This window comes from Oncorhynchus keta, chromosome 19, assembly GCF_023373465.1.
Source record: "Oncorhynchus keta strain PuntledgeMale-10-30-2019 chromosome 19, Oket_V2, whole genome shotgun sequence".
Taxonomy (NCBI): Eukaryota; Metazoa; Chordata; class Actinopteri; order Salmoniformes; family Salmonidae; genus Oncorhynchus; species Oncorhynchus keta.
Window position 1 is genome coordinate 53,993,136 of NC_068439.1, and position 12,737 is coordinate 54,005,872.

Below are 12,737 nucleotides of genomic sequence, written 5' to 3' on the forward strand. Positions count from 1 at the left end.
CGTTCTCCCCTTCAGCAGCCTCCACTGGTGAACATATGTCCTACATGAAGAGGAATCACCAACTCATAGGCTGGACGGATGACGCAAGCCCTAACCGTGCATTCCTTATCACACCTATTAGTCACAGTGACACATACAAACACACACACACACACATTAGCAGGGATGGAGTCTTATATACTGAACAGGAAAGTCACAACATTAAAAGTCATCATTCATAATAAAGAGCATTGCAAAGAGCTCGAATAAGATGGGTTGACTCACATATATATTTTTTTAACCCTCACATAACCCATCCCTGAAAATATAGGCCTACACCTAAATCCATGGCACGGTCAACTCTATAAGAGGGAACAAAGCGTATGCTAATGAAACCTAAGGCCATCAAATAACATGATTATTTGTGTGTCTACTCACATTGACGCGTTAGGAATAGAGGGAATACCTCCACACCTCGTCACACGGCTGTGTCTGTCCGCATGGGGCTTCAGGAGTCAGCGAGCCTCTGCTCTGTTCTTCCCGCCCTTCCGTTCATGGCCACTCCGCTCTCAATTGCGCAGGGGCTATCATATAAGGAGAAAGGGGTCGCCGGGCGCAGTGGCACTTGTAGACTATAAATTGGTGTCTGCCCTCACAAGTCTACCGCTGCTCATTCAGAGGACAGGCTACTTGGTGAGTACCTGACAACTTGTCACTCTACTACGGTAAACGTGTAGCCTCGGTTGGAGCCACTTCAAAGATGTTGAATTGGACTTCTCTCGTTTGCAACCGGACAACTGGATTTAATGGGCTTTCATTTCAAATTTGACAGCTTGAATTTTCAAGACACTTATTTTTTTGTCGTTGTTGAATATTGATAAAATAAATAGCTGTTGTTGCCTAAATGTTGCACATATTTTATTATTTTTGTTAGTCTGTTTTCCATCAGATTCAGATCTATAAGCGAAATTGATAACCTACAGATAATTATTATTATTAGATTAATATTAGATTAATAATACATTGATGTACAATGTGCTTCCCAAGCTAGGGTTTTAAAATACATTTAAATAAATAATGACCTAAAACAAGTTTGCTAGACTTGTATGCCCCTTATACCGTAGGCCTATACTGATTTCCCCTTACGAAACATGTGTCAACCCCTACAAAAATGTACATTTCCTGTTGATGCAGGATTATTTTCCTGCTGAAGCAAAATGGCTAAAATTAAGATCCTACATCTGTAGGCCTCTACTTAGCCTTAATGTACGTTTTGTCAAAACAAAAACTCAGCTGACATCATGTGTGACGACGATGAGACTACTGCCCTTGTGTGCGACAATGGCTCTGGTCTGGTGAAGGCTGGCTTTGCCGGAGATGATGCACCTCGCGCAGTGTTCCCCTCCATCGTTGGTCGCCTCCGTCATCAGGTAAGGTCCACAGCATGAAAGCAATGAAACACTCATGAGGATGCAACCTTCAAACTGTTTTTTTCCCAGACTTAATTGGCCATACATTATGCATTACCCTTGATAATCTTCTTACAATTGTATTTTACCTTACCACTAGACCATTTAATTGTGAATGAATGTCATTTGCTATAATAGCTTACATTTATTTGTCCCTCTGTTTGACTTTGGGGAATTGTGTTTTGACTAAGTTTATTTCCTTCCTTCCTCTACAGGGTGTGATGGTGGGTATGGGTCAGAAGGACTCTTATGTAGGAGACGAGGCCCAGAGCAAGAGAGGTATCCTGACCCTCAAGTACTGCATCGAGCATGGCATCATCACCAACTGGGACGACATGGAGAAGATCTGGCACCATACATTTTACAATGAGCTTGCGCGTGGCCCCCGGAGGAGCATCCCACCCTGCTCACAGAGGCCCCTCTTAACCCCAAGGCCAACAGGGAGAAGATGACTCAGATCATGTTGAGACCTTCAACGTGCCCGCCATGTACGTGGCCACCCAGGCCGTGCTGTCCCTCTACGCCTCGGGTCATACCACAGGTGAGAAGCGGGCAGAGGAGAAATACTCTGTTCCATAACATGCAGATGCAGTTACATTTAAGAGGTGGAATACTGAGTCCCATGCAACCTTTCCTTGTGAAACATAGATTACACCATTAAACATGAAGCTGTTCTATGCTATTTCCATGATTTACATATTATTCGGCCTCATATTATAGGTATTGTGCTGGACTCTGGTGACGGTGTGACCCACAATGTCACCATTTATGAGGGTTACGCTCTGCCCCACGCCATCATGCGTCTGGATCTGGCCGGTCGCGACCTCACTGACTACCTGATGAGGATCCTGACTGAGCGTGGCTACTCTTTCATTACCACTGGTTAGTCCGTAATTCCGGGGCATATATGATAGGAGGATACGGTGTGTTTGATATTGAATGGTAGTCCATTGCTATTCACCATTTAGACCGAACCGCTACAACTTTGAATCTTATATTGTAACAGCTGAGCGTGAGATCGTGTGTGACATCAAGGAGAAGCTGTGCTACGGGGCCCTGGACTTTGAGAATGAGATGGCCACCGCTGCCTTCTCCAGCTACGAGCTGCCTTGACGGTCAGGTCATCACGATCGGCAACGAGCGTTTCCGCTGCCCCGAGACCCTCTTCCAGCCTTCCTTCATCGGTAGGGATCTTAGAAGTGTTGTGTAACTCATTGACCATCAACACATTTTGACTTCTTTAAAAGACAAGAAAATGCCCCTTTTCTCACATAGTCTTCACAACAGCTACATGAGACATTACACCAACTACTGCCAAACATATGTTTTTAATAAAGTGGTGAGGGAGTTGTCCATTTTAGCACCAGTTAAACCTAATCCAGAGCATTCGCTTACAACATGTTCTCTTCTATCTCACCAGGCATGGAGTCTGCTGGTATCCATGAGACTACCTACAACAGCATCATGAAATGTGACATTGACATCCGTAAGGACCTGTATGCCAACAACGTCCTGTCCGGCGGCACCACCATGTACCCTGGTATTGCTGACCGTATGCAGAAGGAGATCACCGCCCTGGCCCCCAGCACTATGAAGATCAAGGTAAATATTCTTCTCAAGTCTCAGCTGCATACTGAAGACCACAAACTGACCATCTAAGACCAACCTGACTTCAATCTCACATTTGTATTGATGACCAATCACGGTAACACAAAGAATGAACTGTATGATGCATTATAATGCACTACATATTGAGAGGACTTTTGCTTATTGGTTTTCCCTCTTCCCCCTCCTCTGGATCATCGCTCCCCCCGAGCGTAAGTACTCCGTCTGGATCGGCGGCTCCATCCTGGCTTCCCTGTCCACTTTCCAGCAGATGTGGATCAGTAAGCAGGAGTATGATGAGGCAGGCCCCTCCATCGTTCACAGGAAATGCTTTTAAGCGCCCCATTGACAAATTGCTCTCCCCTGCGACAGTCAGACGCCCACGGATGCAAAAACTCTGTACATTACCTCCGTCTATGGATATGTTGTTTATGATCGATATGGAAGTTACAAATCCAGACAGGCCCCTGTTTTATGTTTTGTCAATGATGTACAGTTTGCTTACACCAAAGTGCAATTTATATTTGGTTATTTCACTGGTTCCGGAATGAATTTATATGATGTGGATATGTATTTGCTTTATAAATAAACAAGACCTAGGATTTTGTATACCATCTTCATCTCATCTATCATCTGTTCACAACCTGAGTGAGCATATTGGTTATTGTTGTTTCATAATTCAGGAGAAACATACCTGTTTACTCATAGGCTATCCATTGATAATACAGACTAACTCATTCCTAGTAGGAAGATTAGTCACATAGGCCTACATGTTAAGTCCAGTCACACACATAAAAAAATAACTACTTGTGGCAGTCCACTAAGTAAGTTGTTGCTATCTTTAAACTATCTGAGGCAACCCTTTAAAGCGTTACTCAACCTAGTAATCGCACAGCCAAGCTTATCTAAGGAATTGTCCTGGTTTTCATACCAACAAATGCTTAGGGTACTGTCAAACAATGGATTGTTGTTTTGCCTTAAACAGACAAAATGAAAACATCTGTTTTTAGACAGACTATAGCCATCTGAAAAGGATATCATGTGTAGGATGTCTTGTCATGGTCAAACGCCGATTAATGCTTAGCCTTGCAGGCATGTTTCAATCTGCATTCCCTCCCTCCTACATTGCAACAATAATAATCTACGGAATACAGACTGAAACAAAGCAATTCTCCCTCTTTCTACCCCCCATTTCGCTCTCTCTCCCTTCTCTCTCTCGTTCTGTCTCTCGTCCTCTGTTGCCACCATTCGTTCTGTCACTGTCATGTGGTTGTCTTACAGGCAACAGCCATCCCCCGTGATTTGAGCTTATAACCAATTATTGTTATTAAAGATGAATCTGCTGCAGTGTACTTGGAGAATAATGAAACAAACAAAACAACTGGTGTGTCTGGCCTCTCTCCACCAACCTGTCTGCGCGTGACGCAAGGGTAGTCTACTTAAAGCAGGATTAGCGCCCTACCAACATTACACTCAACTGCCCTCCATTCAAGCACGGCGCGACCTGGCGTCCAGCGCTCGCCATCGAAAATAGGAGGGCTTTCTACTAATCAGCACTCAGACTCGCGCGAGCAAAAGTGCTTGGGTTGTCAAGTGATCTTTTAGCAGAGGCGCAGAAGGCAGAAGGCAGGAGCGCACGCAGCAGCGGCGCGTTACCAATGCATTCTCCAGATATTGGAGCATCCGGAGTGTAAAACAAGGGAAACAATAGATTCCACAAGAACGGTGCACGGTGTGCTATCATCTCCAAATGAATGACAATGGGGGAGTGGACAATATTAGAGCGTCTCTTGGAGGCAGCTGTCCAACAGCACTCTACTATGATCGGAAGGTAAGAGGGAACGTGAGGATAGCTTTGTAAAAGTAGTACCATGAGTGTGTGTTTGATGACCAAGTCGGTTACTATAAGCGATTAAGCTGAAGAACGGTACAAAAACGCAAAAAACAACAACAAAGATTCATGACTATGCAAAAAAATGTGAACCAATAGGGAATCATGGCATAAACATAACATTCAAGAATAATGATTTTGGAAACACTAAATTTGCACATTTTGTTATAAGAGAGCTGACGCTTGAGGTGAATTGTGCTGTAGCGCTTTTCTTTCAGAACTGACTAGTGGCTTTCAGCACTGGACAGCTCCCAAGCGCCCGTTTTGTGCACTGGAGCCAGTATTAGTTTGCCATCGCTAATTGTCTATCTGTTTGTTTTATGATTAAGCCGATCATCTCTGCACATCTTAACAGCAACATTTTGATTTTGTGCTTGCTTGTTTTGTAGGATCCTCCTAACAGTGGTGGTGATTTTCCGGATTCTAATCGTTGCGATCATTGGAGAGACCGTCTATGATGACGAGCAGTCCATGTTTGTGTGCAACACCCTGCAGCCCGGCTGTAACCAGGCTTGCTACGACAAGGCGTTCCCCATTTCCCACATCAGATATTGGGTGTTTCAGATTATTCTGGTGTGCACCCCCAGTCTCTGTTTCATCACCTACTCCGTGCACCAGTCTGCCAAGCAGAAGGAGCGCTTGGAGCGGGGGTATTCCACCGTGTTCCTCTCCTTGGACAAGCGCCAAGATTCCATCAAAAGAGACGACAGCAAAAAGATCAAAAACACCATTGTAAATGGAGTACTTCAGAACACGGAGAACTCCACGAAAGAAGCCGAGCCCGACTGCTTGGAGGTGAAGGACATCCCAAATTCGGCCATGAGAACTAGTGGAAAGTCTAAAATGAGGAGGCAGGAGGGCATCTCAAGATTTTACATCATCCAAGTGGTTTTCCGAAACGCTCTAGAGATAGGGTTCCTGGTGGGTCAATATTTCCTGTACGGATTCAATGTCCCCGCGGTATATGAGTGTGATCGATACCCCTGCATCAAAGATGTAGAATGCTACGTTTCAAGACCCACGGAGAAGACTGTGTTTCTGGTCTTCATGTTTGCGGTCAGTGGCGTCTGTGTGCTCCTGAACTTGGCTGAACTCAATCATCTTGGATGGAAGAAGATCAAAGTAGCTGTCAAAGGCGTGCAGGCGAGGAGGAAGTCCATCTACGAGATCCGTAACAAAGACATGCCTAGAATGAGCATGCCCAATTTCGGCCGCACTCAATCAAGTGACTCTGCCTATGTGTAGCATATTGAGAAGGCCCAAGACAAGCCTCGTGGACACCGGTTGCGTCAAACTGTATGGGTTCTCGCGGAGGGCCATTCATTTCAAATGGGAGGCAATCCACACCACTGCGACTCATCTGCTGGACAAGGTTGTGGTGCGTTGGATTTTTCCAACTGGTGTATTGCTTTGCTGTGTGGTACCAGACACAGAAGTAGATAAACCACCGAAGAAGTTGCAAATATGTAGCGTATTTTTTTTGTTTTTTTTTTGCATGCGGCTTAAGTGCGACAGCTGTGCATTTCAGCACCACTGAACAGAACAATTGTACAAAGAATTAAAATATATTTAACAAGAATGTGGTGTATATTTTATCACACCAACTTCGCTTGCGAAGTAGGTGGGGTAGATCGATTTTATTTGTCTTTTACTGACAACTAAAAAACAAACGGACCAAACGTTTGTCATATATTTATGAGAAGGCACTGATGCAACGTTTATAGATGATGGTTTAGCCTATATTTTGTAAAGCGCTTCTTAGAAGTATATAATGTATGTGTTGACATTCACTCTGTCGTTCACTTCAGCTGTTGAACACGGAGTAAATACTTGCACTATATATGAATAATGAGCCAAAATATATCCAATTTGTGCTGTGATGGTGTTTTTATGACATTCCGCCGGATTTAAACACCACATACCATTATAGCAATGAAACACACACATTATTTGGCAGTTTTTGGGTCAAATGTACTCAAATGATATACATTCTTCCAGTATATTACTCATCTCACATCTTTGTTGTCAGCACTATCGTTGTTTTGGTTGCCTGAGTTTGCACCATTGACCTTAACCTATGTGATCACTCAATTGGGGGGTGCTGCAAATGCTGACACCTGGGACTTTTAAATTCATTTTTTCTTTCTTTTATTTACACCCAGGCGCCCATTGCTTTCGTTTGTGGGCAAATGGATTTTCTTGATTTAATGTCATCGAGTGCCATATATGTACATAAATACAAACATTATAAATCTATAGAGTATTATCGTCATCATAACAGCAGAATTCTGTAAATTCCTCTTTTGGATTAAATGCTGTCAACGTATTTGATTTGAATAGCTGTGGTTTGTATGGAAATGGTATGCTACTGCTATATTATCATCCCTGGTTTCATTTGGCAACATGAAAAAACAAGCAACCTTTGCACATTCAAAAAGTATTGATGAGCAATTAGTCATATAGACTAGAGCACAAATCTGAATTGGAATCAATCAGATGATAGGCAATAAATGTTTGCCCCTGGTGCTACCATTTTCCAAAGCAATCATCGATGTAAGATCATACTGAAAGGTGATCCTATCCACAAATAAAAATGTAATTCATGTATACACGATTTGTGTAATGTGTGATGCTTTCAAATTGCACAGCAGATACACACAAAGCACAGTAAACACCGTCAGCACAATTATGCCCTGTTTTCTCTTAAACCCTTGCAATCAATGTTTCAACAAGAAACTGATTTACTGTCTGCTCTGTATAATTCCAACAGATCCTTCAGATATGTACAGCAATACAGCAAGTGGTATCGAAACATGGGGAAATCATACACAGGTTATACCACAGGTTCCCGATTGACATAGTCAACAGCTGACAGACTGACACAGACAAAGTCTGCACGACTCTCATCTCTAACCTAACGTAACAGGCGTAGAAAGAAGCCTAGGCGGAGTCCCTTCCGTTTTTCAAGGGAAATGGAAGTCAGATTAAAAATATTTTTAAAAAAAAACATTGTTTCCCTGAAAATGGGCAACATCCGCTTTGTTCCAACGCCGCTAAAGGTGATCATTCTGTGACCACGTGGTTGACAGCTTCATCCTCTACCTAGACCCTCCCCTCCCCCGCCCAGCCCGTCAGCCACATTTGCATCCGTTGCATCCACCTCATCCTCCTTGGCTGCTGTTGGTCATAGAGGTTGAGCGGTTCAGCTCTGTTGGAAGCTGAGAGGTTGCATCCCGCACTACCTCAAGGTCACTGAGAAAAGTGCTGAGAGCTGAAACCCATATCCCCAGAGAGTCAGAGTGTTCCCCAGCTGACCAGTCAGGATGCGGGATGCATGAGGGGGGTGGGGGTGGTGGATTGGTGGACAGGTACGGCTGCCAAGATGACTCGACAACTCTGAAGAGCAAAAATCGAAGAGCCAAGGCACTGACAGATCAATTTCAAAATCAGCAGGGACTTTAGATGCTCCTCAAACTCTCCGACATGAAACAAGCGCCGCTCGTTTGGCTACTGGCGGCCCCACCTCTCTCTCTCTCTCTACTTTATTGGCATGACGTAACAATGTACATATTGCCAAAGCTTATTTTGGATATTTCTCTCTCTCTCGTAATGTTACCTGATGGTTATTTTAACACTAAATATTGGTATGAATGCTTATTCTGTGTGTGTTTCCTCCGAAGAGTACAAAAACCAGCAGGAACCACTCAGAGCTCCTTCAGATAAAGCCACTCACCATAAATATTCATACTCAACTTCCTTAAAGCACACATTAGTGATCAGTGGACTGTCTTTCATATAGGCCATCTACAATCGTAACAAATCACTATGCCCTTTTCTGAAAATAACTCAGCTTTTCACCATGAGGACGTTTTTATCTAAAACACATTCAGAGTTTTATCATGGTGTCCTTGGCATCATACGTTACAACATGTTTCCAAATGGGTTATGATCATACACAATCATCACTCATCTTGAGAGCTTAGTTGGAGGAAATGATAGGCAGATTCTTTGTGTGTCTAATCTTGGAATCTCTCAAGATGAGGGATGATTGAGTATGATCATAACACATTTGGAAACATATTGTAGCATATTGACATCAATGCAGACAGACAGGAGGCAGTCACGGAAAGAGATGACAGAGAGAAGCAGCTAGGCAGGCGGTCTGATGTTGAAAGCACTGGTCACATCTATAAAAGACTGTGTGTGCGTGTGTGTGTGTGTGTGTGTGTGTGTGTGTGTGTGTGTGTGTGTGTGTGTGTGTGTGTGTGTGTGTGTGTGTGTGTGTGTGTGTGTGTGTGTGTGTGTGTGTGTGTGTGTGTGTGTGTGTGTGTGTGTGTGTGTGTGTGTGTGTGTGTTCGTGTGCTCACGCTTCAGTTCTGTACCTCACTGTCTACTAGGGGCTATTCCTCTAATAGAGACGAAACCATAAAGGAGAACAATAGCCTTCTTGATATTCATAAGGGCTTATGATACTTGTGTAACAATATGTCCGCACTGCAGAGAGCTGCATCAGTAGACACTGAAGGATACATGCTCTTTCCATGCCATAGGTGAATCACGGTGAGAGCTATGATCCTTTATTGACATCACTTGTTCAATCCACTTCAATCAGTGTAGATGAAGGGGAGGAAACAGGTTCAAGATTGAGATTAACAATTGAGACACGGATTGTGTATGTGTGCCGTTCAGAGGGTGAATGAGAAAGACAAAAATTGTAAGTGCCTTTGAACGGGATATGGTAGTAGGTTTCAGGCATACCGGTTTGCGTCAAGAACTGCAGCGCTGTTGGGTTTTTCATGCTCAACCGTTTCCCGTGTGTATAAAGGATGGTCCACTACCCAAAGGACATCCAGCCAACCTGACACAACTGTGGGAAGCATTGGCATCAACATTGGCCAGCTTCCTTGTGGAATGCTTTCGACACCTTGTAGAATCCATGCCCCAAAGAATTGATGCTGTTCTGAGGGCAAGAAACGGGGGGTGCAACTACATTTTAGGAGGGTGTTCATAAGTTTGGTATACTCAGTGTACGTTTAGAGTGCAATTCCTAACAACTAGCAGTTGTCATTTTGCATTGGTTCCCTCATCTAGTGTGAATTTGCACACTTCTGAATTGGCAGGCCCATCCCATCTCATCTCAGATATCTCTTTGGACGCATCAAATGGGGTGATGACGGCCATGTAGGAGGGAAGGAGAGGGAAGGAGAGGGAAGGAAGGAGAGCAAGGCCCTGCTGGCGCTGCCAGGACCTGGAGCTCCCTGTGTGGGCAGGGTGCCCGTTGGAGTCATTACCACGGCCCTGGGCACGGTGCCTATGACATTAAAGCTTTATGACTGAGTCAGAGGGGCTCGCGGAGTTAGAGTCCACACCTGGCGGAGCAACAAAGACATCAATGATAATGTCATCTAACTAAGGGAAATCAAACACTGTCATACTGTCACTCAACACAAGTCACTGTGTGTGTGTGTGTGTGCGTGCGCGTGCGTGCGTGCGTGCGTGTGTGTGTGTGTGTGTGTGTGTGTGTGTGTGTGTGTGTGTGTGTGTGTGTGTGTGTGCGTGTGTGTGTGTGTGTGTGTGTGTGTGTGTGTGTGTGTGTGTGTGTGTGTGTGTGTGTGTGTGTGTGCTTTTAGCAGCGCTCAGTTGTTTGAATAAGCAGCCAGCTCATCAGAATCTGACATTAACTTCCTTTATGTCCACGAGAAGTGCTGTCAAAGCAGCGACGGGTGTTTCGGTGTTGTCAACACTTTCGTTTCAATCCGACATCTTTTTTTAGTCCCGTGTTGTGGCATTAGCGTCACTCAAAAAGCAGACATCACATAAGGACATGATGGCCAGCTCAGGGCTTTTTAACAGTACAGTAGTTTTGCACATGACAAATGCTGTGACGGCTATAAAGTCATTAAGGAATTACCAAAGCTCATTGTGTCCGGGTTGTTTACGAGTATCCATGCCGAACACTGTCAAAGAGAACAAGACGAGCTAGTTTCTCCTAAAACACTAAAGGTTTTTCCTATCACTGTGAGTGGGGATCAGTTGAATCAATTTCAGGAACATCTGACTTCATACGTTTGGGCTATAGAGATGTTTCAAAGGCTTCAAAGGCAGCCAGATCTGCCCGGTAACACCTGATTACAATCCCCTAAATAAGTCTCATCTGAGCTTAAACCCCTCTACTCTAGGCAGATATAGGACTAGTCTCTCTGCTGTGGCTTCTCCCATGGGCTCTCCTTTATCTCCTCACTTCACCCTCTTATTGCCAGTGGGCGGGGCTGTAGAGTACTGTCCTCAAGGGTTTTTGCAAGAGCACAGGCTCTCTCCCGCTGTGTTCAACCACAAGGATGACCTTGGTGTCACAGCTGAAGCAGCCTGTGGGAATAGTGAGGAATGTTGCTGCGTCCGCATTGCCTATCTACTCTCTTTGATGGTTGTTGCTCAGTCACTGTCTTCGTTCTCTGCCTCTCCCCTTAAATATCTCCCTCTCCCTCTTGGATGCTCTATCTAAAATACATGAGATGGAAAGTATTGATGTTCAAGGTCCATATTTATAAAGTGTCTCAAAAGCAACCAATATAAAAAAAAATCAGATAAGTGCCAGAGGATAGATAGTCAAGCAGTGCAACAGAAGACCCTCGCCACCAATAGAAAGCATATTGGCAGAGCTCAACTATCACTGGAGCTCTTTATGTGAGCTCTTCATCAAAGACTGCATACTGTAAAAACAGTACAATAAAAAGAGCAGAACAGTATTACTCGTGCAACTTCAGTAACTCCGCAGAGCAGTTCTAGCGTTCTAAAGCGGTTTTGTCAGGCGTGGGAAGACCTGAAAGTTGCCACCGCAGGTGAGAAAAAGAACAGGTGTGACCTTAGCAGGCGAAGAGTTGCTAACGAACAGAAGCCTGTATCTGTCAGGGCCGATTTTTCACAGAGAAGAGAACAGTCCTGTCGTATATCCGCTGCAGCACCCAGCAGGCAGCCCTCTGAGCCAACCTGAGCCAATAGGAGTCAATCTGCACTCTGGCCCAAAGACAGATACTTATGACTCGCACACTTTAAAAAAAAGAAAAAAAAGGTTACATTAGACTACTGTCCTTGTACTCTGGATCTCACTGCTGCCACCAAAAGTAGTGCAAAAAAAACAGTGGCGTGAGATTATTCTGGAGATGGTTTTAGCATGGTCATTATCTCCACAACTCCCAATTCTGACCTCTGACATCAATTCATCATACTCAGCCTCGATATTAAACACGGGTCATTTAATCTCCTTGATGTTTTTGGCATGGGGGATTGGTCCCAGTATGGGTGTCCACCCAACGGGTGGCCCCTTCCTGTACCCCCCCCCCCTCCCTTCGTATCATCTGTCCACATCTGTCCCCCAGCTCACCCTGATTTCCTACCCATAATCCCCTACCCACACCAGCATAACGCACCAAATAACATGACCCTCTTCCATTCAATTTCCCCCCTTCGGTGCACTGATTCAAGGGAGGTCCAGACTCCCATCTCTCGCTTCCTCTGTTTGGAAGTATAAATTAATCATTCATTTTACACTGCTTACTATGATTGGATATCCGAGGACCCCTGGGTATTACACTCCAGTGGTGAATGGGCGGTCAACCATTTCATTAAGAGTTCCATTCAAGAATACAATCACTGGTTCATTTTCAATGAAAACCCGCTGCATAACCATCCAGCAGGTATTGAATAATACCAGGGGTTTTCCCCAACCAGATGGGCTGACAACACACACCTATGTGCCTGAAGAGAAAATTAACTGCATGGGTGGCCTCCATGCT

The 12,737-nt window shown here is 44.4% G+C and overlaps 1 protein-coding gene and 1 pseudogene across 1 annotated transcript; both read left to right on the plus strand.

Moving 5' to 3' along the window:
• Window positions 1–1,155: 1,155 nt before the first annotated feature.
• On the plus strand, window positions 1,156–3,660 carry LOC118398485 (actin, alpha cardiac muscle 1-like; annotated as a pseudogene).
• Window positions 3,661–4,460: 800 nt separating this feature from the next.
• On the plus strand, window positions 4,461–7,050 carry LOC118397784 (gap junction delta-2 protein-like). The gene is made up of 2 exons (XM_035792658.2): window positions 4,461–4,884; window positions 5,334–7,050. Exons 1-2 carry the CDS (start codon window positions 4,808–4,810, stop codon window positions 6,187–6,189), a joined length of 933 nt encoding a protein of 310 aa, XP_035648551.1. The 5' UTR covers window positions 4,461–4,807; the 3' UTR covers window positions 6,190–7,050.
• The last annotated feature ends 5,687 nt before the right edge of the window (window positions 7,051–12,737 follow it).

Coding starts and splice junctions, on each gene's coding strand:
- LOC118397784 (XM_035792658.2), top strand. CDS start 4,808: ATGACAATGGGGGAGTGGACAATATTAGAGCGTCTCTTGGAGGCAGCT. Junction 4,885..5,333: donor CACTCTACTATGATCGGAAG/GTAAGAGGGAAC, acceptor CTTGTTTTGTAG/GATCCTCCTAACAGTGGTGG.